The sequence below is a fragment of the Polypterus senegalus genome, chromosome 2 (assembly GCF_016835505.1).
Source record: "Polypterus senegalus isolate Bchr_013 chromosome 2, ASM1683550v1, whole genome shotgun sequence".
NCBI lineage: Eukaryota > Metazoa > Chordata > Cladistia > Polypteriformes > Polypteridae > Polypterus > Polypterus senegalus.
The window spans coordinates 259,366,458-259,393,860 of NC_053155.1; the positions used below are offsets into that span (position 1 = coordinate 259,366,458).

General features: G+C 38.1%; 1 protein-coding gene across 1 annotated transcript in view; it reads left to right on the forward strand.

Annotated features, from left to right (window-relative positions):
* Positions 1–27,403, forward strand: part of kpnb3 (karyopherin (importin) beta 3) — a 125,222-nt gene that overhangs the window by 78,847 nt on the left and 18,972 nt on the right. The window contains exons 7-15 of the mRNA XM_039745421.1: positions 1–105; positions 182–302; positions 14,704–14,791; positions 15,512–15,618; positions 16,579–16,703; positions 25,735–25,824; positions 25,980–26,153; positions 26,471–26,689; positions 26,784–26,867. The exon at positions 1–105 is cut by the window's left edge and continues 18 nt beyond it. Coding sequence (XP_039601355.1) covers positions 1–105; positions 182–302; positions 14,704–14,791; positions 15,512–15,618; positions 16,579–16,703; positions 25,735–25,824; positions 25,980–26,153; positions 26,471–26,689; positions 26,784–26,867 — 1,113 coding nt within the window. The remainder of the gene's footprint in view (positions 106–181; positions 303–14,703; positions 14,792–15,511; positions 15,619–16,578; positions 16,704–25,734; positions 25,825–25,979; positions 26,154–26,470; positions 26,690–26,783; positions 26,868–27,403) is intronic.

Below are 27,403 nucleotides of genomic sequence, written 5' to 3' on the forward strand. Positions count from 1 at the left end.
TATCAAAATGATGACTCTGTGCTAAAGTCTTTAGTGGAAATTGCTGACACTGCTCCCAAATATTTACGGCCACACTTAGAAGCTACACTACAGCTCAGCCTCAAGGTGGGTGCTTTCAGATTAACTCAGCTGTTGTATGTGTTATGTGTATGTGAAATTGACCAAATGTTTTTATTTCCAGCTATGTGGTGATACTATCCTAACAAACATGCAGCGCCAGCTTGCCTTGGAGGTGATAGTTACCCTTTCTGAGACTGCCTCTCCCATGCTGAGAAAACATACAAATATTCTTGCACAGAGTAGTAAGTATTAACTACTTCTCCAAAAGATTTCCTTTACTTTAAGTACGAACACTTACATTTGATTCTAAAATAGTAAGACTAAGAGCAGTTTACTTCTCAAAACGGAGTGGTGCAGGTTCGAACTCATGACCTTTTCATTCCCAGTCGGCAGCTGATTCTATTGCGCCACGGAGACAGTCATAATAAACGGGTGTCATTGTCGCATGTTAAGGCGGCTTTTTGTTTCTGCAGTTATATTTTTGAATAAAAGCGCAATTGCTGTGTTATTTGTACCTTTTGTGAAAATGTTTCTTTTATATTTGGCCTTCAGGCTTCTTACATTATATAGTTTATGCTTACATTTTGTCATCTACTACTAGAATATAAGAAAACGTTTCTGTTTTAACAATGTGTTTACACAGATTACTGTAGAAACGGAGCAGACAAGAAATGCGTGTGTTCCAAATAACGATCTATTATTTCCACTCTAAAACTCCACTTCACTCCCAGATACTCAATCAAGGTATGAGCTGGGAGAAGTTTGTGCACGTTCTAAATTGGTGGGGGGATGAAATAGCCGGCTGCTTATAGCTTCTCTTTATCAGCACATTTAGAGGACAAAGGACGCTGGCGGAGAGGTGTGAAGGGATTTAAAAAGCGATTTAAGGTGGGACGGATTTATGAGTTTTTTCGTAGGCTCTGGTAATTCTAGTCTTAAGCACCAGTAATGTCGGTTATTTTTTCAGTATCAGCCCCTAAAAACTGTCTGTCCTTCTATAATGAATATTCTGAAATTGTTTTGATGATGGTTTAGACTTGGTCTTCTAACTTTTACCAGTGATGAAAAGTAGCCATGAATGGTTAGAGCTCCTGCTTCTGTACTTGCTCAACACTTGATTATGAGCTAAGCTTACACAAAATAAACAGCTTTGAGAGGTATGTCTTTTGGAGCTAAAAGTTTCCAGAGCTGAGCAATACTTTTAATATCTTGATATTCTGGTATTTATTAGGTCATTCAGCATCTTGCTCTCATTCATGTCAGTTGGACTATGTTATTCAGGCACACCTTGTGTTATGCCCTTTATGTTATGAAAATTAGATTGTTACAGAATTGTCACATTATAGGTGATAATAAAGATAATTATCTGAAAGTAATCCTTGCCAATATGCTCTGCAACCTTGTTAAAAACATTATAAATAAAGGCTTTCTGGATTCGTTTGTCCCAGGCTTTACCAAGTAGTAGGAAACTGATGCAGTCATTTTTTATGGCACAGTTTGTTTTTTTTTCTGTGTGTGTGCATGCTTACATATATACATATACAGCAAGGCCTGCTAAATTTTTAAATCTCTGGTTGCCCTTCAGGCTGGCTCTCTTCAGATTTTGGTAGCCTGAAAAAAAGTTTAATTTGCCCAGACAAAAATACAATTTCTAAATGTAGAAAGTCGGGTATAGTCTAAAAAAAAAAAAAAAATCAAAACACTTATTTTTACAAACACAAATAGCAACACTCATACATAAATGATTCGACAATCCTTGACATCAATCAATGTAAATATGCATTTGGATCTATCTGAATTGAAGCTTGTTTGAATGATACAACGAATTTAAACATGAATCAGTCTGTGTCAGATGAATGTTCCACTCGACGTTGAGGGTACAATTTCATCGGCTTCCTCACTTGGCTTCTGTGCATTAGTCTCCGCTCTTTGATTTTCTTGCGGTGTTATGTTCCAGGTGTCTGGAACCTTTTCCAGAATACATCCAGGAATAAATTGCCTTGTCAGGGCAAAAAAGATTCAACAATTCCCCATTTATGGAGAGATGCATGAAGTCATTTTGTGTTTCAGACTGTAGAGAATTATGGTATGACAGTTTCACTCAGTTCATGCATAAAGGTACTCTCTCACAGATGGCTGTAGATGAACTAAGTGTCAGCATTAATTTTATCAGTAACAAGATAAGAACGGTGGTGAGAAGATCTCTGTACAAGCAACCTAGCTCGATAACCTGGTGATCTGAAAGCCGCATTTTAGATCTGTCTGTCTGTTGTCAAATTTTCCCCTTTTCTTCCTCATTTAACAAACTGGCAAAATGTGTGGCAAGGTAATCCACCTCTTCATCCCCATAATTTGCCAGTTCTTCTCTAGGGTGTGGAAGAATGGAAGGGTCAAAACTTTGAAAAGAGAGAGGCTTTTCAGGCAAATTTTTAAATCTGGCATCCACGTACTTCGCTGTGTTGTCATTAATTTTCTGAAACTCTGCATCAAAGATATCTTTGCCTGTGCTGTCACTATTTCTAGCAGCTTGTTGGCTTTTTATGAATGGAGTTCCACAGTAGCACATGCTACCATCAACTTTTACTGTGAACTTTGTTTCCAAGTAAGTGTGATGTGGTGCTTTCCACTAACTGATTTGTTCGCATGAAGTTGTCATACAAAAAAATAAGTACTTCACTTGGATAAGTAGGGAACTGTAGTCAAATATGAAATGTAGAAAGTGAACAAATACCTTGATCTGCATCTCCGAAAGCATCCACTGACCTAACATCCCCTCCTCCTGCCACATTCTCCATGTGCACAACAGTGGGAGTGTAATTGTACCTTAGATGTATAGCCTTTAGATGTCTCGGCCTGCTTGGCAGGCACAGTGTACTTTCAGACAGCTGAAATGAGCCAGTTTCTCATTAAGCAGTTCACTTATTTCACTCCATTCTCTTTGCTTCTTTGGGGAATAGTAGTACATCTTAAAGGTGGTTTTCAGTGTATCTTTAAACTTTACCTGGTAGTCCATCTTTCACACTATCCAGTATTGCTAGTTCTAATTTGTGTGCCACACAGTGAATTATGATGTGGGGTAGCCGCTGTTTGTCTCCCAGCTACTCCTGTTTTCTCACTCATTATCACTGCAGTGCCATCAAAATTTGCATACACTGCTTTCTCCTTTCATGTCTTTCCACTGATACCCATGGTGTTGACTGCCTTATTAATAGCTTCTAAAACACCTGCAGCATTTGCACTCTTCACTGGCTGACATTTGATCATGTAAGTAAATATGCCACCATTATCTGCTACATACCTGACATGAACCAACACCTGTTCTATGATGCTAGTGTCTGCTAAAACTGATAGGAATTTGCTTTTTTGTATTTCCTTATTCACTCTGATCTCTTGACGTTTGTGCCACTGTTCCAATAAAATCTCTGCATTTTAATGAAATGAAATGAAATGTAGAATCAATATCTAGGCCATTTGCTGCTTGGAGTTTGCAAAGGCTGCTAAATTTCCTGAATGGTAACTTCACTTTTGGCCTCATAGTATGTTGTTCTGAAAAGGTTTGTCAGGACATCATGCTGTGCTTTATTTTTATGATGTCCTTTACTATTGCTGCATATTCAGGGAAAGAAGCTATAGACTGATTAACCATACACTTCTTGTGATGCAAGAAAGTTTGTTATACTTTCTGATAGGATCTTTCCTAAAATTACTGCTTTCTGTAAGAAACGCACTTGTTGAGTCAGAAATTATGGGGAATTGACAACAAACCCAACAGAACATTCGTCGCCATGTCGTTTGCCTTATGTTAGAGCCACAGAGATTTTTTTGTCTATGCAACCAGCAAAGATAGGCACTCTTTCTGCCTCATAGACAGATATTTCTGAGTTCTTCTACTTTGTGGTGGTCTATTCTTCCTCTGTTCTGTTCTTCATTCTGACCTGTCTGGTTTGGTTGAATAGAGCTGACATATTGGCAGAAATCCATTCTCCGCCTACTTCTCAAATTTTAACACACACGCGTGTATGCACAGACACACACACACACACACACCCCAGTGATTGCACAGACTATATTTTAATTAGCTTTATGGCCCATGGAAAGTGTTCGGAGAACCTAAAAGTACATAGGAAAATAAAAAATGTTTTTTTAAACTTTACGCCCGAGTACCAGAAAGTTTCGTAATGTGCATGCAAAATGTAAAGGACTTTTTTTGTCCTTTTAGGGGCTCTGTAAAACTCTCTTACTTAGCAACTGTAAATGAATGAAGTGAGAACTCCTACTACCCATCTCTCCAATACTTTTTTTTTCTATAGTAAATTGAAGCAATGCGAATCTTTATTTGGTTTACAAGTGAAAAATTATTTGACCAAATTTTGAACTGTAATTTTCTTCAGGTATTTTCCTTCTCTTCATAATTATTTATTTAGCACACTCCTATGTTCAATATAAGCAACTTAAACACATTTTGTAGATTTTTTTTTTTTTGAGCATTTGTTGGGAAACTACGAAGTTTAAAAAAAGATCAGAAAGATCAGCTATGTAACGAGTGCTTTAACACTAGAATCCCTGAAGCCTTCGGAAAAAGTTGTAATCCCGGGTCACCTTAAATTCCTTTTCACCTCTTTCATCAGTGCATTTGTTTTACAAATGTGTTGATCAGCACTGTCAGCGGGTAGCCTGCCATCCCACCCCTCACTGACGCAGCTGAAATAGTCCGGTGCAAAATTCTCGGAGCTCAAGTCTCTTTATTTGGGAATTAGGTGTCTGGAATTGTATAGGGTAAATAATATATTGTTACTAGCCATCCCCCGCGGCTTTGCCTGTATATTAATGAAACAGGACGTTGAGGAGGCTCTCTACTCCTGACGTCACTCTCCCCCTGGCCCGCAGCCTCTGTCTCAGATTAGTGTGAATATATCACTCCTGCAAGAGAACTATGATTCTTAGCGCTTTGAGAGACATCGCAAAATCAACCAGAAAGTTCAAGCAAATTATATAAAAAAAAAAAAAAGGATCTAAATTCGTTAAGTAGTTTTCTAGTTTGCTAACTAAGCGGAGTTGAACCCTGTGGCAGACCTGCGAGTGAGGAGGGCCCCACAGCCCGATAAGTCTCTCTCGGATTCGTGCTAATTGGTACCACAAGTGAACCATGATACTTAGCACGATGAGAAAGACGCAAAATCAACTGAATGTTCAAGCAAATTATAGAAAAAAACCTGATCTAAATCTATTAAGTAGTTCTCTCGTTAAAAGCGGACAGATATACAAACGGGTCAAAAAAAAAAAAAAAAATGAAATAAGAAATTTTGCGATTGGACCCCAAAGTTTTTAAACACATTTCTTAGCCTGAAGTCCTCATGGTTTGAGTCAGTGGTATTTAGAGATATGGTGTCTATATATATATATATATATATATATATAACTGCTCAAAAAAATTGAAGGAACACTTTGAAAACACATCAGATCTCAATGGGAGAAAGAAATCCTCCTGGATATCTATACTGATATAGACTGGGTAATGTGTTAGGAACGAAAGGATGCCACATCGCTTGATGGAAATGAAAATGATCAACCTACAGAGCCCTGAATTCAAAGACGCCCCAAAAATCAGAGTGAAAAATTATGTGGCAGGCTAGTCCATTTTGCCAAAATTTAATTGCAGCAACTCAAAATTGTATGCAGCACTTTTATGGCCCCTGTGTTCTTGTATACATGCCTGACAACATCGGTGCATGCTTCTAATGAGAAGACAGATGGTGTTGTGGGGGATCTCCTCCCAGATCTGGACCAGGGCATCACTGAGCTCCTGGACAGTCTGAGGTGCAACCTGGTGGCATTGGATGGACCAAAACATAATGTCCCAGAGGTGTTCTATTGGATTTAGGTCAGGAAAGTGTGGTGGCCAGTCAATGGTATCAATTCCTTCATCCTCCAGGAACTGCCTGCATACTCTCACCACATGAGGCCAGGAATTGTCTTGCACCAGGAGCCACTGTACCAGCATAGGGTCTGACAATGGGTCCAAGGATTTCATCCTGATACCTAATGGCAGCCAAGGTGCCTTTGTCAAGCCTGTAGCGGTCTGTGTGACCCTCCATGGATATGCCTCCCAGACAATCATTAACCCACCACCAAACTGCTCATGCTGAATGATGTTACAGGCAGCATAATGTTCTCCATGGCTTCTCCAGACCCTTTCACTTCTGTCACGTGCTCAGGGTGAACCTGCTCTCATCTGTAAAAAGCACAGGGCACCAGTGGTGCATCTGCCAATTCTGGTATTCTATGGCGAATGCCAATCGAGCTGCATGCTGCTGGGCAGTGAGCTCAGGGCCCATTAGAGGACATGGAGCCCTTGGGTCACCCTCATGAAGTCTTTCTGGTTGTTTGGTCAGAGACATTCACACCAGTGGCCTGCTGGAGGTCATTTTGTAGGGCTCTGGCAGTGCTCATCCTGTTCCTCCTTGCCCAAAGGAGCAGATACTGGTCCTGCTGATGGGTTATGGACCTTCTATGGCCCTCCCAGCTCTCCTAGAGTAACTGCTTGTCTCCTAGAATCTCCTCCATGCCCTTGAGACTGTGCAGGGAGACACAGCAAACCTTCTGGCAATGACACGTATTGATGTGCAATCCTGGAGAAGTTGGACTACCTGTGCAACCTCTGTAGGGTCCAGGTATCGCCTCATGGTACCAGTAGTGACACTGACTTTAGCCAAATGCAAAACTAGTGAAGAAACAGTCAGAAAAGATGAGGAGGGAAAAATGTCAGTGGTCTCCACCAGTTAAGCCATTCCTGTTTTGGGGGTCAACTCATTGTTGCCCCTCTAGTGCATCTGTTGTTAATTTCATTAACACCACAGCAGCTGAAACTGATTAACAACCCCCTCTGCTACTTAACTGACCAGATTAATTTCATTGTTAGTTTCATTGACTTTATGCTATACTCTGATTAAAAAGTGTTCCTTTAATTCTTTTGAGCAGTATATATATATATGGCATACTTTTGATCTCAAGACTATATTTTGATTGGATTTTTTTTTGATCAGGTTAAAGTTTGAAATAGAATAAAAATTAAATGAATGAACTGCAAAAAATCACTCCTTCAACAATGACGCCTCCTGTCCTTTATTTGCATCTTATGAATAAATATGTTGTTAATTGTGACCACTAATAATATCATTTCTTCCATTACATACAAATAAGATGTTAATTAAAGCAGTGCAGCCTCTTTCCCTGACCTCTTCCTGTTGAGTATATATGCTTTTCTTCATAGTAGTTCTGCTCGTAAATAAACTAAACTATACCAGCACTTGTACTGTATAGTGAGCCCATGCTGAAAACTGGACTATAAAATCAGACTGTCATATGATGAATGGAAGTCATCCATAGAGGAACATTCTTCTGTGTTTGAGAGACTTGATATATTTCCAATCATAATTGTATATTTTAAAATCTTAGATTTGAACCCATCTGTAACAGAACAAAAATTATAATAGTCCGTTTACTGCATCTGTTTACATTGATTTGATTCCAAGCACTAAAGACCTATTTGTTTTTAAAATGATTTAACACTTTGTGCTATAAATGTTTTAACACCTGTGGTATCGATGAATCTTTCTTGTAAAGGTAGCCTGTAGTTTCTCTGCTACTTTTTCTCTTTTGATGTCTTTAGCATTTTCTGTCTACTTGTTGCTGTAATAGGTAAGAAATATCTTGCTATTCAGGTAAAGCCATTGTGTTTTTCATGCAGATTTTTTTTTTATTAGACCTCTAATACTTATATAAGTTGAAGATCGATCACCTCACACCAGTTTATTGACACAAGTAGTTCCACAAGTTAATTCCTGAAGAATGTTGTTCTTTGTGGGCTTTATCTTAACCATAACCTATTGCCCCAATTGATCTAAAATGTGATAATTCTTTCAGTTAGTGGATGCATTAATATGCCTTAAAAGTGGACGCTATGTCCAAAAATACATATCATGAGATAGTTTTAAATTCTGACTGTTTCAACAGATTCCAATGTAGTGTATTTGAATATAGTTTTCATACTGAAATATATATTTTTAGCAAATGTACTGTTGATTATTTGTGCAAATTCAAACCTTCTATCTTGCAAAATGCTTGTTGTCCCATTGCTAATCAAATAGATTATCAAATAATCAGAGAGTGGTGTACGAACGCTGCCTCAGTTGCGCGACACTGTTCCCCGCTGATAGAGGTTTTATCAGTAAGGTGTCGGCCTTTCTACCTGCCGAGGGAATACAGTTGCGTGATGGTGGTGGCGGTCTACCTCCCGCCTAGCGCAAATGCTAACCAGGCGCTAGCGGAACTCTACGAGATCATCAGCAAACTGCAAACGACGCACCCCGAGGCATTTTTCATTATTGCTGGAGACTTCAATCATGCCAACTTGAAGTCATTTCTCCCAAAATTCTCCCAGAATGTGAACTTTGCAACTAGAGGGGGAAGCTGTCTGGACAATGTTTACACGAGCGCTCCTGACGCCTACAAGGCACTACCCCACCCTCACCTGGGCTGTTCAGATCATATCAGCGTTTTATGGTTCCTGCATACAAGTCCCTGCTGAAGCGCACTAAACCAGCCCGCAAGAGCATCAGAGCGTGGCAGGTTGGTGCGGTTTCAGCTCTCCAAGACTGCTTCGAATTGACAGACTGGGACATTTTCAGAGAGGCTGCTATGGATGGTGACTCCATCAATCTGGAGGAGTACACAGACTCTGTGACTGGCTACATCTCCAAATGCATAGAGGATGTTACTGTTACCAAGGATGTTACCACTAGAGCCAACCAAAAGCCCTGGATGACAAGAGAAGTGCACAAGCTGCTCAAGATCAGAAATGCAGCCTTCAGATCTGGAGACAAGGCCGCCCTTAGGGTGACCAGAGCCAACCTGTCTCGTGCTATAAGGAGAGCTAAGTGGGCATACGCAGAAGATCAACAAACAATTCAGCAGCACCAGAGACACACGTCGTATGTGGCAGGGTGTTCAGGCAATTACAAACTACAAGCCCAATCCACACAGCAGTGATGGTGATGCCTCCCTTCCAGATGAGCTGAACAACTTCTTTGCACGGTTTGAGGCACAGAACAAAGAGCCTGCGAGAAAAGCAACACCTCCCTCCACTGACCAAGCACTCTGTCTCTCCATAACAGATGTGAGGAGGACTCTATCCAGAGTCAATCCAAGGAAGGCTGCAGGACCTGACAACATACCTGGTCTTGTGCTCAAAGAATGTGCAAGTCAACTGGCTGGTGTCCTCACAGACATCTTCAACACATCTCTGAGCCAGTCGTCAGTCCCAACATGCTTCAAGTCGACCACCATCATACCAGTGCCAAAGAAGTCATCAGTGACATGCCTGAATGACTACCGACCAGTTGCACTCACACCAATCATAATGAAGTGCTTGAAAGGTTAGTCATGTCACACATAAAGACTAATCTCCTGCCTCCCTTGACCCTCTTCAGTTTGCATACCGCTCAAACAGGTCAACTGAGGATGCCATATGCTCTGCCCTTCACATCTCCCTGACACATCTGGATAAAAAGACACATATGTCAGGATGCTATTCATAGACTTTAGCTCTGCCTTCAACACAATCATCCCTCCAAAGCTGGTTGTAAAACTGAGCAGGTTGGGCCTAAACACCACCCTCTGCAATTGGATCCTGGACTTCTTGACAGAGAGGCCCCAGTCAGTTCGGATGGGCTACAACACTTCCAGCATCATCACACTGAGCACTGGAGCACCGCAGGGCTGTGTGCTTAGTCCACTGCTCTTCACCCTGCTGACTCACGACTGCACAGCCACGCACAACACCAATCACATCATCAAGTTTGCGGATGATACGACGGTGCTGGGACTGATAAGCAGGGATGATGAAAGAGCATACAGAGATGAGGTGAAATGGCTGTCCGCATGGTGTGAAGACAACAATCTATCTCTCAATGTCGACAAAACAAAAGAGATAATCGTGGACTTCAGAAAATCACGTCCTGCCCACATCCCGCTCAGCATCAACGGTTTAGATGTGGAGATTGTTAGGAGTACCAAGTTCCTCGGTGTGCACTTAACTGAGGAACTTACGTGGACACATAACACCTCATCACTAATCAAGAAAGCCCAGCAGAGACTACACTTCCTGAGGCGGCTGAATCAAGCACGTCTTCCCCCTTCCATCCTCACCATGTTCTACAGAGGCATCATAGAGAGTGTCCTGACCAGCTGCATCACTGTCTGGTATGGCAACTGCAACATATCCGACCCAAGCGCCTGCAAAGGATAGTGAAGACAGCAGAGAACATTATTGGGGTGCCTCTCCCTTCACTACAAGACATATTTTACAAACGCTGTGTCCGCAAGGCCTGCAGCATTGTGCAGGACCCCTTACACCCCTCACATGGACTTTTCACACTTCTGCCATCCAAGAGAAGATATTGCAGCATCAAAGCCAAATCTGCGAGGCTGCAGGAGAGTTTTTACCCCCAAGCTGTTAGACTCCTTAACACCAGGCTGCCCCCTGGGACCTTCCACACGGCCTCAACCTCCTCTACAAAACAGAACTTTTATACATGAAAACCACTATCCTGCAAAGAACTGAAAATCTCATACTGACCTCTAAGGATTTATGAAACATTCTGACCTGTCATTGTTTACACACGTCTTAAACAACTATTATCATACACTGATAATTTCTGTATTATCTATATCTATTATTTATTTACTTATTATATTACATATCTTACACATCAATATTGCTGCTACTTGTTTGTCCTATCTTTGCACAATGTCTTGTCTTGTTTGTTTGTGTTTTAATTATAAATTTTAAAATTTTTATTCTATTTTTAATTTACTATTTGCACATCATGTTGTTACACTGTGGACCCTGAGCTTCGCAATTTCATCTATCTGTATACTTGTATATGGTTGAGATGACAATAAAGTTCACTTTGACTTTGACTTTGAAATAGATTTGACAGACAATATTCACCTGTCTTGATCCAGTAAAAGTATAGCTTCATTCACTTGCTCATCCTCATTGTTGCCCGCCACCACCACTAAGCAAAGTCCTCTTTTTTTTTTTCCCCCCTCCTCCCTGACTTTTAGTCCATTCATACAGATATGAATATTGAAGTTGAACTGCAGAAATATTCTAAAAGGAAGCTGGTTTACTTATTAAATACAGTTCACATACGTCCATACAGAAAATCTATCTATCCATTATCCAACCCGCTATATCCTAAGTACAGGGTCACGGTGGGTCTGCTGGAGCCAACACAGGACGCAAGGCAGGGTGCCAGTCCAGCGCAGCCTACAGAAAATCACATTTTCAATTTCCTTTTACATGCACAGATTTACATTTTTATGTTTAAATCTTTTTTGAATGTTTTCCAGCAATTTTTTATCGTGCTGATATTAAGTTTTTCTTAGTCTATACCTGATGAAAAATGTTATTCAGTATACTGAATCACCTGGTGCCCACTCCTAATATGCCTACACAATGCAGAAGCACGTCACTCTGTCTAAATCTTGAGTTTTAAGTAGTGCTGGGCGGTATACCAGTTCATACCGAAAACCATTTTTTATTTTGTTATGATATGGATTTTCCTTATACCGCAACACCGGTTTAAATTGCCTAAATAACGTTCTGAATGTGGAGCAGCGGGAAACCCGTTTAGGGGAGACCTTTTTTCACTGCTACACCGCTAATCACATACAACGGAGTACATGCGTTAGTGGAGGTGTTGCGTGGGGGCTCTTTTTCACTGCTACACCGCTAAACAGGCATGCAGCGGAGTACAAGCGGTAGTGGAGGTATTGCCCGGTGAAAATGGGCAGAGAACATTCCGAAACTGAAGCTCAACGATATAGTTGAACATGATGACACAGAAGAACGTTTGCTGGAAAAAGGAGTCACGTCTGTTGTCTGGAGATACTTTGGATTTAAAAGGTTGGATGTGGACCATTATGTTCAAATGTGTGAATACTGTTTCTATACTACTGGATAATACTGCAAGCCAAGTTGTACTTGTTTAATTTTTTTAAATACTGTGTAATGTACCTGGGTACTGTGTAGTAGTGTTGACTTTATTATCAACATTTCCACTTTAATCTTGACGCTTATGACGAGAATAAAGTAGTCATGTTGATTTTATTCCCGACATTTCTACTTTATTCTCTCCGTTAATGTCGAGATTAAAGTTGACATGTTGACTTTATTCTCTTAATTTGTCATTAAAATAGAACGTGGTAAACTAGACTTCATCTTAAAATGAATATTTACTTGATTTTCTCAAACCCCGTTGTAAGTTATGTAACACATTAAATGCTTTGTGTTAAGTGTTCCCCAAGCCATGTTAATCACTACGTGCTTCTTTAACTGACTTCCTCTTGCACTAAGAGGAGGTGCAGGCAGCGATCACCACACAGAATACATTAATTGCATGATATTCCTGCTCCCTGAACATTTAGAATGCTAAGATAAATACTTGATATAATTTTCATGATGAAATGCATTAAAGCATGTATTAATCATGTGGGGGCACAGTGGCGTGGAGGTTGCACTGCTGCCTCGCAGCAAAGGGGTCCCAGGTGTTCCCTGCTTTGAATTTGCATATTTTTCTGGTGGGTTTACTCGGCGTGCTTCAATTTCCTTTCAAAGTCATGTAGGATGTGGGGTTTTGTTATGCTATATTAACCTTGCTAGTGTATGTATTGCTCGTATTCACCCTGCGATGTGGTGGCGCCTTGTTCAGTATTTGCTTCTGCCTTGCACACAATGCTTGCTGCGACGGGCGCAATCCTGAACGGATGGCATATTTAAACATGTATGATTTTCTTCAAAGTTCTGAACTCTGTGATCTAAGTTTAGAACTAGTTTTAATTTCACAAAGACGTTTATCGTGTGGTGATTGGTTATGTAGACAAAGAAAAAGGATAGGAACTGGGGTTTTGGTACATCAGATAGAGACAGCATGCATGCAATAAAGAAAGTCCGCTCAGAAGAACTTTCATTGATTTCCGTGTTTGTGTCTCCGACCACTAGATCACGGACTCAACATTTACACAATATTTAAGTTAAACCTGTGCGATATCCATTCATACATCCAGTTCTTTGAAGCCTCGTCACACCTGCCATAAAATTTACACCTGGGAACCCTTTACTGTGAGGGAGCAGCACTACCGCCCCACTACCGTGCATGTTTAATACCTGCTTTAATGCATTTCATCATGAAAATGATCTCAAGTATTTATCTTGGCATTCTAAATTTTCATAGAGCCGGAATATCATGAAGCCAATGTATTCTGTGCAGCAATTCCTGCCTGCGCCTCCTCTTAGTGCGGAGAAAGTCAGCTTAAGAAGCACGTAGCGATTAACAACTGGGTCTGGGAACACCACACACAGCATTTAATGTGCTACATTAACTTATGACAGGTTTTGAGAAAATCTTGCAAATTAAACATTGATTTTAGGGTGAAGTTTACTTTACGACATTCTACTTTATTGAGAAAATAAACTATGAGAATAAAGTGGAAATGTGTGTGTTTTTTTTTTCTTTCTTTTTCTTTTTCTTTTTCTTCACCGTGGCCCTAATACACTTCCGTAGGGCTATACCACAAATAGCATTATAAATGCAAGTTGCAGTTTTATTATTTATGTATATAGCTTAGCTTGAAGAAAGGTTCATATTAATGCAATTTGCGTTAATGATGGTTCAGTTGGTAAAGATGTCTCACCAAGTTGCACTTGTTTTATTTTATTTTTATTTGGTGAATACTGTGTAATGTACCTGAGCTTGAAGTAATAGTATTATTACTGGAAGTTGGACTGTTATTTATTTTGTTATTATTTATTAGTTTAAATATTATGCAGTTTAATGATGGTAAAGTTGTTTAAAAAGTCACATTAATGTGTCAGTGGACAGGGATTGTTAACATTAACAAAGTATAGTTGGTTTACAAAAAATATTCACTATATATTCCTTTTCTAAGACATGTTCAGTGCAATACAACTTTTGACAAGCGCACCTGAATATTTTACTAAGTCTAAATGCCTCTTTGGATGGTTGAAAATATGTCAAAATTTTATCTTAAGTTGTTTACAAAATGTGTTAAATAAAAAGGTTCTATATTTTGACTGCAACTGTCATGCAATGTGATTCCTTCTCTTCATTAGTGCCACCCCCTTTATCACTTTATGGGGCCATGCAAACCTGTATTAATACTTGTGTGCACATTACAATTTTTTTTGTACAATGTACAATTCTCATGACAGTGGAATAGGTTATTCTTAGTCAATCTACTGCAGTAATTGCAGTGGAAAATGTGGTTAACATCCACTCATGTATGGGGGGAAAAAAATACCGTTTAATACCGTGAAACCGGTATAATTTGGAAAAATACCGTGATTTAGAATTTTGGTCATACCACCCAGCACTAGTTTTAAGTCCTTGTTATTTCTTGTTTTAAGCTATTGAAGAATCCTATAATGCTCTATATAAATATGGGCTTAAAGCAATAGTGGAACCATTTTGCTTTTATATACCTGATGAAGAGCAATGTTGACGTTGTAGTAAGATGTGGCTTTTTAGGCAGCTTTGTTAATTTTGTTTCTACTATTAGTTCCTCAGATGCTGGCGATGATGGTAGACTTAGAAGATGATGATGAATGGGCAATAGCAGATGAATTGGAGGATGATGACTTTGACAGGTAAAGTACATCAAAAAAGATTTAAAGGGAAAGGGTAATTTAAAAGGAATGGTTTGTGCTTAAAACTGATTTCCCTTGTAGATTACAGGAGACACAATAGTGAGTGGAATGGGTTACGCTGTCTTTTTCTTTTAGATCAATATGAAAATTATCTGATTTGTTAAACTACCGTCGCCTAATCCTGCAGCATTTCTTTGTATGCTCATGTTTTGCACCGTTCTTTTAATGCCCTGTGGCCTATGCTCATAATTGACATTTCTAGTTAAAACCTCCACATGCAAGAAGTTGATTTCTTTTAAGCCAGTAGGCATCTTGTAAACAATGGAATAAGTATAGTAATGTTCAATTTACTGTAAAAATTTACTTTGGTCACCTTGTATTCTGTTATTGAAAGGTGCTTCATGTAAATATATGTAAATAGTTATTTAATATTTTTTTTATGAAAAAATTTTTCCCCGATCGGTTTACCTGGTTGGTCTTATAGCAGTTTTACCTGTATAATATACCTTTGTTTGCTCAAAGCCAGTTAAGACTTTTTTGGCTATTTGAATTTACTATCTGTACTGCTTATATCTGTATGTACTTGTATCCATTTTTTGCAAATTTAACTTGCCAAAAATTCAATTTCTTTTTAGTTTATCATCTTCATGCTTACTTTACCTATTTAATGTCTCTTTCATATACCTAAACTAATGATGAGTCTCTGACTTTTCAATGCAGCAATGCAGTTGCTGGAGAGAGCGCCCTGGACAGAGTTGCCTGTGGCTTAGGGGGAAAGATTGTTCTGCCTATGATTAAGGAACACATCATGCAGATGCTTCAGAACCGTAAGTTGTGTTTATAACTGATTGAAATGTTTTATTGGAGTAGGGGCATCCAGGATTCAAAAAGCATTACTCTTCTTAGTATTTAAAAGTTTGTCCTGCATGTTTTTCAGTACTGTTGCATTGTGCTTAAATAGTTTATTATTTTGGTTGTTATTTTAGTGAGTTATTAAATTTTGTAGCTTGCTGCTGTTAGTCATAACTGCCATTGTCTATAGGAGGGGAAAACCCTATGCTTTGTAACTGAATGTGTTTAAAAGGCTCTAGGACCATGTATGAAAATTGCCTCCCCACAATTGTTACTCTTGTTTCCCTGGTTGTATTGCTTCAGAACTGATAACGAACACGGTCAACAAAGAAGTCTCTTAATTTGAAATTATCCTTCTTAGTTCATGTTACAAAGAGTGATCATGTTGAAATAAGGCATCAAGACGTAATACAGTCACAACATACATTTCTCATTATAGTAATAAAAATTGTCCTCTCTAGCAATAAATCAGTGATTTGAATAAATGGAATAAAATGCCTATCTGAGGTAATTCTGCAATGTCCAGTATTTTTCACACAAAACAAGTAGCAGAATATACATTCACCTTGGCTTATTGTTATAAAACACAATTCCAATTATAATCTTGACATGTTACACAATAATACATCATACAATATTTTTTGAATTTACAGTATTTATTTTTATGTATTTTAAATATATTTTATGATTTTGAACTACTTCATTTGAAATTTAAGTTTATAGTAAATAATTTGAGTGGAACAGGTATTGAAAGTATCATTTTTATTTCACCACTGTTTGAAATTTGTTATCTGCCAAAGCTATAGATTTCTGGAACAAACAGTAGTTGAAAAATGTCATGCGGCTCCCTTTGCAAAGCAGGATCTTTTTAACAAGTGCTGCAAAATGTGTACTTTTTCATTTGAAATGCTAATCAACAATTTAATTTTCTGCAGCTGACTGGAAATATAGACATGCAGGTCTGATGGCACTGTCAGCAATTGGGGAAGGTTGCCATCGTCAGATGGAGGCGATCCTCAATGAAATAGTCAATTTTGTGTTACTCTTCTGCCAGGATCCTGTAAGTATCCTTCATTCTGTAGTACTTATTTTACATTATGTCTATGTCAATTTATTTATATAGCACATTTTAAAGCAACATAGTAATGCTGTGGCCAAAGTGCTTTACAATAATAGAATAAAAGAAAGACAAAACGATTAACATAAAAACATAAATAGAAATAAAATATATGAACATAAAATAAGATACATAGAACAATAGAAATAATGTTATATAATCACAAAGAGGAAACCATCAGTATTACTGAAGGTCACAGAATGCAAGTAAATAGAAATGAGTTTTTAATCTTGTTTTGAACAGTTCAATTGTAGATGACTCTGTTATGTGATGAGGTAAAGAGTTCCACAGGCGAGGCGCAGCAGCTGCAAAGGCCCTGTCCCCCTTGGTTTTACACTTGCTGCGTGGGACAACCAGAGACAACTGACCAGAAGATTTAAGCACTCTAGATTGCTGGTGTAAAACACACAATTCAGCTAAATAGGCAGGAGCAAGCCCATGTAAAGATTTAAAAACTAGTAGCAAGATTTTAAAATCAATTCGAAAACTGAAAGGAAGCCAGTGTAAAGAAGCTAAAATAGGAGAAACCGAGTCATACTTTTTTTGCCCCAACTAGAAAGCGAGCGGCTGCATTTTGGACCATCTGTAACCTGTGTATCAGAGATTTGTTAATCCCAGAATACAGCGAGTTGCAGTAATCAAAGCGGGAAAAAATAAAACCATGAGTAGCTTTCTCAAGATCTCTAGAAGATAAAAAAGGTTTTATCTTACCTAATAGACGAAGTTGGAGAAAGCAACTCTTGACTACAGAATTTACTTGTTTCTCAAAAGAGAGGTTACTATCAAAGGTAACACCAAGATTGCGGACTTGAGGTTTGTTAAAGACCGAGAAAGAGCTGAGAAGTCCAAGACTAATTTGGGCTTTAGCTGATGGACCCACTATAAGCACCTCCATTTTATTTTGATTTAGATCAAGAAAATTAATAGCCATCCAGGATCTTAGGTCAGACAGACAGTTGTGGAGTTGTTTTGTTGCATAGTTGCAGACGGGAATATAAACCTGAGTATCATCAGCATAGCAGTGAAAAGAAATGTTACATTTCCTAAAAATCGCTCCAATAGTGTTAAGGTATATAGAGAATAAAATAGGACCCAAAATGGATCCCTGAGGAACACCATATTTAAGAGGAGCAGTAGATGAAAAAGAGGAATTAAGTCACTGAAAAGTGTCTACCAGTTAAATATGACCTGAACCAGTTAAGAGCAGCCCCTTTAAGCCCAAGCCGCATCAGCAACATTTCATGGTCAATGGTGTCAAAGGCATTTGACAGGTCAAGGAGGAGGTGGACTGCCACATCACCTGAGTCAGTAATAAGAGAGATGTCGTTGAACACTTTTCAGGAGTGCCGTTTCAACACCATGATAACGCTTAAAGCCAGATTGGTAGATCTCAAATAAATTATTGGAGTTAAGGTGATCGACCAATTGAATTTTAGCCAGAAATGGCAGTTGGGAAATTGGACGAAAATTGGCTAATATTCCAGGATCTAATTCTGCCTTTTTTAGACGGGGACGGACTGTAGCATGTTTAAAAAATGAGGGCACAATCCCCGAACTAATAGAATCATGTATAATTGCTAGTAAGGATGGGCCCAACACATCAAAGGCTTCCACTAAGAGACGTGGTGGAACAACGTCGAGGGATTTGGAAGCTGGTTTAAGGGTGTCAATAGTTCTTTTTAAATGTGAAAGTGAGACTAGATCCAAGGATTCTAGAACAATGTCATGATTAAAAGTAGGAAGTTTATATTCAGTTTGAACAATGCCACGGCGGATAGATTCAATTTTGCTGACAAAGAATGATAGAAACTGCTCACATGAATGAACAGTGCTATTTAATTCCATCACAGAATGAGGGTGAATGGCCACATTAATTGAATTAAATAAGACCCTAGGATTCTTTGAATGACGGGATACTAAATTGGCAAAGAAGTCTTGTTTCGTTTTCTTAACTTTAGCCTGGAAATTGAAAAGAGAAGTCCTGAAAATCTGTTTACAGAGAATCAAGTCGATCTTTTTTCCAACGCCGTTCAGCAGTTCGACAGGCGTGGCGCAGTGATAGTGTGTTTTCATTTAACCAAGGACCAGGTCTTACCTTATTACTTATTATCTTGGGCGGAGCAATTGCGTCTAAAACTGTTTTACGAGAAGAATTAAATTTTACGACAGAATCATCAATACGATTATTTTGGTCATGCACATAAAGACTAGAGACTATGGTTTTAAAATCAGATATAATGGAAGAATTTAAAAAGCGGAAGCAGCGTGGGGGACAGCTATTAGTTGGGACATCAACAGTAATATTCAGGTCCATCATTATAGAAAAGTGATCAGTGAAAGAAACATCACATAAATCAATGTTATTCACTGAGATATCACGAGTAAGAACGAGATCAAGGGTGTGACCGAGAGAGTGAGTTGGCGTATTAATATGCTGTATAAAATCAAATGAGTCCAATAGTGATAAAACATCATTGACCAAAGGTTTCGATTGACAACAAACGTGAATGTTGAAATCACCAACAATAAATACTTTGTCATGGGAGAGGGTGATATCAGCCAGGAGATCAGAGAATTCAGAAATGAAAGTGTCATTAAATACAGGAGGTCTATAAACCACAGCAAACAGCAGAGAAGGGGAGCTGCACACTTCGAAAAGTTGAAGTTCAAAGCTGCTAAATGGACCCCTTGTAAGGATCCGACACAAGACCATACTTTTAAAAACAGTGGCAATGCCAACACTCCAAACCCCCCAAAGACGACTCAGACAAGGAGAGTTTAAAAATGAATAACCTGATGGAACCAAGTCAGTAAAACATGAAGAGTCACCATTTAAAATCCAAGGCTCAGTGATGAAGACGAAATCCAGATTATTTGAGGTAATAGTCTTCCAGAATAAAAGTTTTATTGGACACTGACCTCGTGTTCAAGAGAGAAGCCTTGATAGAAGTAGAAGAGCTAGGATGAGTACAGGTGAGCGTGCAGAGATTAGCAGTGTTTAGATGCAGACTGAGGAAAAGTGATGCTGTCTTGAAATGGAGAAATTAAATCCGGTGTCTAGTGTCCATGAACCAGTGATGGAGTCCTGAGCAGGAGAAGATGAGTCATAGACGACTCACAGGCATCTGGAATCAAAGCTCTGGGACTTGAGTCAGCATTGTTTAACAGCAGTTCCGGTTCTTTTTCCACGACGACGGCGGTTGCGTTTGCGTCTCCGAGGGACATTCAACTCACTGATACAGGTGAACACCGGCGTCCAGGTGAAGAAGTCAGGAGATGAATAAAACAAAGGTGGAGGTTCACAAAAAATCTAATCAGGAGATGAAAATTGAGAGGAAAGCAAGCCAGAAAATATGTTTAGTAAAGACTCAGGATCATAGGACAGTGACCGTTGGGATAAACTAAAACATAAAAACAAAGTTAAAACAGACTAGAGAGACGAGCAGACGGCCAGCCACACCAGTTTGCGCCATCTCCATACCATACTTTATATTATGTCAAATATAGTTATTTTTGCACTCTTTCCCACCATAGATTTGTTCTTTCTTTATACCATGTGCTTATTTTTGTGACCTACATGAAAACCAGATCACATTTTGTGACCACTTAATGCAGAAAACTTGTTTGACATGGTTCACATACATTTTGTTGCCACTGTTATCGTGAACACATCACTGTCGACGTGAAGACTGCAAAGAAGTTATCAAGAATACTGAAAGTGTGTTAGGTTATATATTATGCTATGTGCAGTACAAGTCAAGAGAGATTATGTTTAAGCAAAGTTTATGCTTATAACACACTAGTGAGGCCTCACCTGGAGTACTATGTACAGTCTTGGTCTCCATGTTAAAAATAAACATAACAGCACTAGAGAATGTCCAGATAAGAGCAGCTTTACTGAATCCAAGGTTGAATTTGGGACTGAGAGGTTTGAACTATGAAGGGAGATTTTTTTATTCTTACAGATTTTAATTAAATCAATTAATAATCTGTACAATCAAATCAAACTTGACAAAACCAAATTCAACTTCTGCCCAAAAGAAAGAGAGGAGAGCCAGCCAACAAAGCAAATCTTTGAAACATCAAGGAAGGAAAAGTATGTTTTTTCCCAGTATATTAGATTATTCTAAAATGTTATTGATTAGATCCTGCCATATTTTAAACAAGTTTTGAACAAATCCTCTGAGTGGGAATTAGATTTTTTACTATTTCAGATACTGGTGGGTTGGGATTTTTCCATTTGAGCAAGATAAATCTATGTGAGGTTAAGGCAATTACGATTTGTTTGTCCTTCTCCACTTTAAGCCCAACCGCGAGTAAACCATTCACAGCTGGTAATGGGTAAAGAGTGATTGTGACACCAAGGCTATCTGATAGGCATTCAAAGATTTTTGTCCACAACGATATTAATTTGGTGCACACCCAAAAAGTGATCCAGCTGGAGCTAGATTGCAACATTCACAGGGGGAATCTATCCCTGGAAACATTTTGGATCGTTTTAATCAAGGTAAATGGGCTCGATTGAAGATTTTAAGTTGAATAATTATGTGCTTTCCATATATGGAGCTAGAGTGTATTCTGTGCATGGCTGCCTTCCACGCCTTTTCCGTAATGTTAAGTGAAAGATTCTTTCCCCATTGTGCCCTGGGATCTTTGAAAGGAAGAGACTTTTGATAAATTGTGAAGATGCTGTCTGAGTCTTCAAGACTGATCAGTGTTTCTTCTGGAATAGAAATCGGTGGAAGGTGAGGAAAGTTCGGCAGGTTTTGTTCAGCAAAGTTTCTAGCTTGAAAGTAATGGAAAAATTGTCGATGAGAAGGTAGATTTGAAGTTTAATTGCTCATAGGATTAAAAAAAAAAACATTATCGCTGTACAAGTCTTTAAATGTTTTAATCCCAGATATTTTCTAAGCATTCAATACTATGCATCTCTGAGAGGGTGGAATAAAGTGGTTGTCATTTTAGAGATGCAGCAGATAAGAGCTTCTATGTCTGAGTGAATGAAGGGCAATTGGATTATAGTGTATTGACAAGAATTTGTATTTAATGGGGCACAGAGCAGGGAAGATTTTAATTTAATTGCAGACCAGACCTCTGTATATTTATCGATTTGTGTCAGTGTTCAGGTCTTTATGGCTTGTATATTTGCCACCCAGTAATTAAAATTGAAAGTTAGGTAGTGCTGTGTCCCATTCTGCTTTGGATCTGCTAGTCCTTTTAGGGCTGCTGGCACAGTATTTGTGTGTCAGATATATACAGAAACAGAAAATATCATTATATGCTGATGATATGGTAAAGTCCTTCTCTGAATATCCTCTTTACTTTCGAAATGCATCAGAGATAAACAGCCAATGGCTCAACGGAGATTGCAAAGAGCAATGATGACAGTGAATATACTTGTTGAGTACTGCGTTCTAGTTTAATGTAGTCTGAAATAATGTTAATACAAACTGAGGCTTCTGGACTACTATATCAGAGTTTGAACCATACACATACGTTTGAGCCAAAATCAATATTGTGCAATGTTAAATGCGTTTTCTGCATCCAAAGATAGTAATATCTCTGGGGTGTTAGATTTAATAGGTGACTATATTAAACAAATGTCAAAGATTAGAAGTGAAGTGTCTGCCTTTAAATTCAGTTTGGTTATGGTATATTACAGAAGGAAGAGCTTTCTCAGTCCTTCTAGTTAGAACTTTGAAGAGTACCTTAATGTAATTATTCAGGAGTGAGATTGGTCTGTATTATGCACATTGTAGTAAGCCTTTATTTTTCTTAGAGAGAGAGAAATTAACTATAGAATGTTTGTTTGTCTTTAGCTTCTGTAAACGTTACTAATAATAGTGGAACTAACTTATTTGCATTTTTTTTATATAAAATTTACTGGGTAGCCATCAGGGCTGGATGTTTTCCCACTTTGAAATTAGTTTATAGTGTCTAGTAATTCTGAGTGTTTCAAAAGTTTATTCAGTTCCAGAGTACTAAGAGTATCTAGCTGTGGTATCTGTAATGCGTCCTAGAACTAATTAGATTGAATAGAATACAAGGACTTTTAGTACTCTCTAAATGTGTGTTCTATTTTTATTGCCTATAATTTTATCTCTGTCTATGTTGGTAGCTGCTGTTATTGAATTGCAGACTTCCTTCTTGTGGATTTGTTGAGCTAAAATCTTAATTGGCTGCCTCTCCATGTTCTTCATAATGTCGCAATTTAAAGACAAGCTGTTCCTTTTCTTTAGTAGTCAAGAGGTTAAATCCTGATTGCAAAACCTGTCTTTTTCCCCCTATAAAGTGCCTCATTTGGAGGCCTGGTGCCTTCTAGATCTGCAGTATTTTGGTAATTTCACTGATTAACTCGGGTGCCTTCATGGTTTCAAATTTATTTTTGTGAGAAAGATATGAAATGATCTGTCCTCCTATAAATGCATTCAATTTCCCAGAGTATTACTGCAGAGACCTCCAGGGATGCATTTGTCTCCAGAAAATTATCAATTTGTTTAGATACAAATTTTATACAGTGCTCATCAGCTAGTGATTGGGGGTTAAGATGCCAGCTACGAGATGAGTGTGTAGGACATAGTAAGTTAAGCTCCATGATCAGAGAGGATGTGGTCGGAGATAAGAATAGCATTGTACTTACACAGTTTGATAATGGGGAAAAAAATTTTTGTCTCTGGAGAAATAATCGATTCATTGAGTAAAAAAGTTGACCTTGTGAGAAGAAGAAATATTCTTTTAAGGTTAGAATTTAAAAACTCCTTGGGTCTGATAAGTTCTGATCCATTACAAACTGTAATTATTTTTTCAGTATTAGTTGTTATCATCACTGCTATAACTAAAGACCTAACCAGGTTTGGATTTAAAACACAGTTAAAGTAGTTGTGAATACATTTTGGTTTAAATCTCTTATCATTCACATTAGGTGCATATCTATCAGAATCATTTTAGTATTAAATAAATTGGCCAACACCAGGAAATATTGCCCTTCAGAATTACATATTGCGTCTGACACTAAAAATGCCATAGTTCTGTTTGTTAACATTGCCACACCCCTAGTTCTGTTTGTATAGCGGGAGTGAAAAATTTGGTCAATCAAATCACTTTGCAATCAAGACGGGTCCTTACTTATTATGCAAGTGTCTTGTAAAAATGCTATCTTGGCATTTAAACTTGTTAAGTGAGTGAATACCTTCTTTTTAATTCAGGATTGAGACCTTTGTCAGCTCACCAAGTTCACTGTTTGCCCCTAAAAATATTGCTTCTCAACTTTGTTGACATTTTTTCTCTCTCCCCCAAACCGCCCCCAGATTTGCCTCTCTGAAAGAGGCACATCACATTTCACAAAGTCCTGGTACTCTGACATGCCAATAGAGACAGAGCACATCCAGAACAAAATGACCCCCCCAGCTGTGGTGTAGAAAAGGTTAAAATTGAGGTATTTTGAAAGTACAGCCGCAATGCAATAAACCTTGGGAATGATATTAAACCATTCCCATGGTGATTGAGATAATGTATGATAGTACATTCCCAATGCAATAAATCAAGGATATGAAGTGAAATAGGGAAAAAAAAAACCCTACAAATAGCTACTTTTATAGTTTACAGGAAGTATATATACAGGGTGAATCAAAATTATGTTAAAACTAATGGTACTGCTATGCATATACTTGTATACAATTTTTTTTGTGGACAATTTATGTGCTATATATGGGTACATGTGTTGAAAATAATGGCAAACAGGTTGAGACATTCCCGGAAATCATCTTGCACATATCAAGTATGTTTTGTGAATAAATTGTTTCTGCCATTCAAATGTTAACATAATTTTGACTCACCCTGTATTTACTGAAAGAGATTTGAATATAATTAAAAAAAGAAAACAGAAAAGAAAATGCAATGTATAGATAGGCAAATGTTGAATTATAAATTGTCCAGGAAAATACAAGTTAGAGAGTAAAATTAGAGTACTTGCTGTTCTACTTGAAGATGTTAAGCAAATGTTTATGACTCAGGTTGAAATAGTTGAACAATCAAAATATGCCGCTTACCAAAAGGCAATGGCTGCAAAATCGGTATGCAGAGTGCTTGCTGACAGACTGGTTGTGCTGAAAGACAAATATAGAAGGAACAACAGAATCGATGGTCTCACTGAAAAATGTGAACGTCCAAACTCCGTGAAGTTCATAGCTGAAGTATTCTCTAAAATAACTGGAGTGGACTACAAATTGGTCACCGAGATTTCAACAGCCTACTGTGTACATGGATTGAATGTCTCAAAAACAAGAAGCCTTATTGTCCGTTTCGACAAACTACATGGCAAACAAAATTTCATGTCCTTTCTCAGACAGAAATAGATTATATTTGAAAATGACTGTATTCATATTTTTCTCCCCTGCAACAGCTGCTAATCAAATCTCAAACTAAAGTATTAGTATCTACGCAGTGCTGATAACAGATACAGCCTCTTGTACCCTGCCAAATTAATAATGAATATTGAAAGTCAGTTTTACATTTTCAGCTCTTCCAATGAAGCAGAAAAAGAGCTAAGCATCCTTTGGAAACACAATCATGAGTTGTACCGTGTTCTGACAAGGCAAAGAAGATTGTGAGGGGAGATTGATAGATTTGAACCTTTCCAGTTTAAGCAAGAAGTAACTGTATCAAAGTGTTTCAACTTATGAGTGTAATTTAGTAGCATCCCTCCTTGAATGGATCTGACTGGTTGCTGGCAGGTTATCTACTCATTTTATATACTGTCGTGTAAATGATGGAAATATGAAGAGAGTTGGACAGGATGGGAGAAGATTGTTGCTTAATTTCAATGCATGCTGACTTCTGTTGACATGGGCTGAAGCCCTATATAATTCTGTACTTAAAATGAGTAAAACTGAAATTGGATTTATAAATATTTATTTCTGCAAAACTGATTATTTTCTGTGGTTTTGATATTGTTTTCTTGTAATTTTTGTTTCAGCATCCTAGAGTAAGATATGCAGCTTGCAATGCCATTGGACAAATGGCGACAGACTTTGCCCCCTTCTTCCAAAAAAAATTTCATGAAAAGGTAAGCATGTAAACTTGAATGCAAAAGTTTTATTTGGGTAAAATTTAACAGTTGCTTTTACCAAATACAGCATGTAGCATTGTCAGGTGCCCAAAATGGAGAGTAGGCTTCTGTTCTCTGCTGATAGTGTGTTGCATTCCTATATTTATATACAGGTAATACCTGCCCTATTGCAAACCCTAGAAGACCAAACCTGTCCACGTGTCCAGGCTCATGCTGCTGCAGCACTTATTAATTTCACAGAAGACTGCCCCAAATCTCTGCTGATTCCTTATTTGGACAATCTAGTGAAACATCTGCACGTTATTATGGTGGCTAAACTACAGGAGGTAAAAAAAAATACTTGTTTGTCACAGTAATTAAAATGTATTTTTCAGTGTGTTTAATAGTTTTTTTTTTGTTTTTTTTTTTTTAACAAGACTGTGTTTAGTTAAATACCAGAAATGCCAAATATTTGAGAAATAATACCTCATACTTAGACCAGCACTTTATGATCTTCACAAATACAGCAAGAAAATGTCTGAAAGCTGACTCATTACTTTATATACTTTTTACTGACTAATATGATAGCTTTTCAGTATAGATTTATTACATTTTCATTTAAAAAAAAAAAACAAATTGCTCTTTTTTTTCTTTTTTTTTTTAGCTTATCCAGAAAGGTACAAAGCTTGTTCTAGAACAGGTTGTAACCTCTATAGCATCCGTCGCTGACACTGCAGAGGAAAATTTCGTTCCTTATTACGACCTCTTCATGCCTTCTTTAAAACATGTTGTGGAAAATGCTGTACAGAAAGAGTTGAGGCTTCTCCGTGGGAAAACTATCGAGTGCATCAGTCTAATAGGGCTGGCTGTAGGAAAAGATAAGGTATTATTAACATCAAGATGTCAAGAATGTTTAGAATTAATGTATAACATGGAAAAGAAAGCAATTCTTATTCACATTTTTTTTTAAATTCTAGTTTATGCATGATGCTTCTGATGTGATGCAACTGCTGCTAAAAACACAGACTGATTTTAATGATCTAGAAGATGATGACCCACAGGTGAGAGTATATAATTCTTGAATTATTTATACATTTGATTCAACACACCTTTTTCTAGTGTATCTACACAACTAGTGATGAGAAAAATTCCACTGAATTTGCTTCCCTGTTCAGTGAAATTATGAAAATTTTCACAAACTTTGTAGAACTCTGCGAAATGCCTTGACGTCAATAGGGAAAGAGGAACTGAACTACTTTTGAGTGTCCCTTTACCACTCGGTCCTCAACAATGTTGATACTGCAAGCCAATCACCCTCGGGGAATTGCTCCACATGACCTTAGTGTTGTAACTAACCCTCCATCATAATGCAGGTAATGAGCCTCATTCAGGACTCCATGAACAACCCCTCATTCAACACAGTCAAACCAGAAGTACCCAAGGATTATCTGAAGATGCACAATACCAAATGAGTCTGGTCTTCATCTCATGTCACTGGGTAGTGTCCATGTCTCTCAACCATATTGAAAAACAAGAAGCTCCAGGACTCTAAAGAGTTGGACCTTTGCCTTTTTGCAGAGATATAGGAAGCACCACA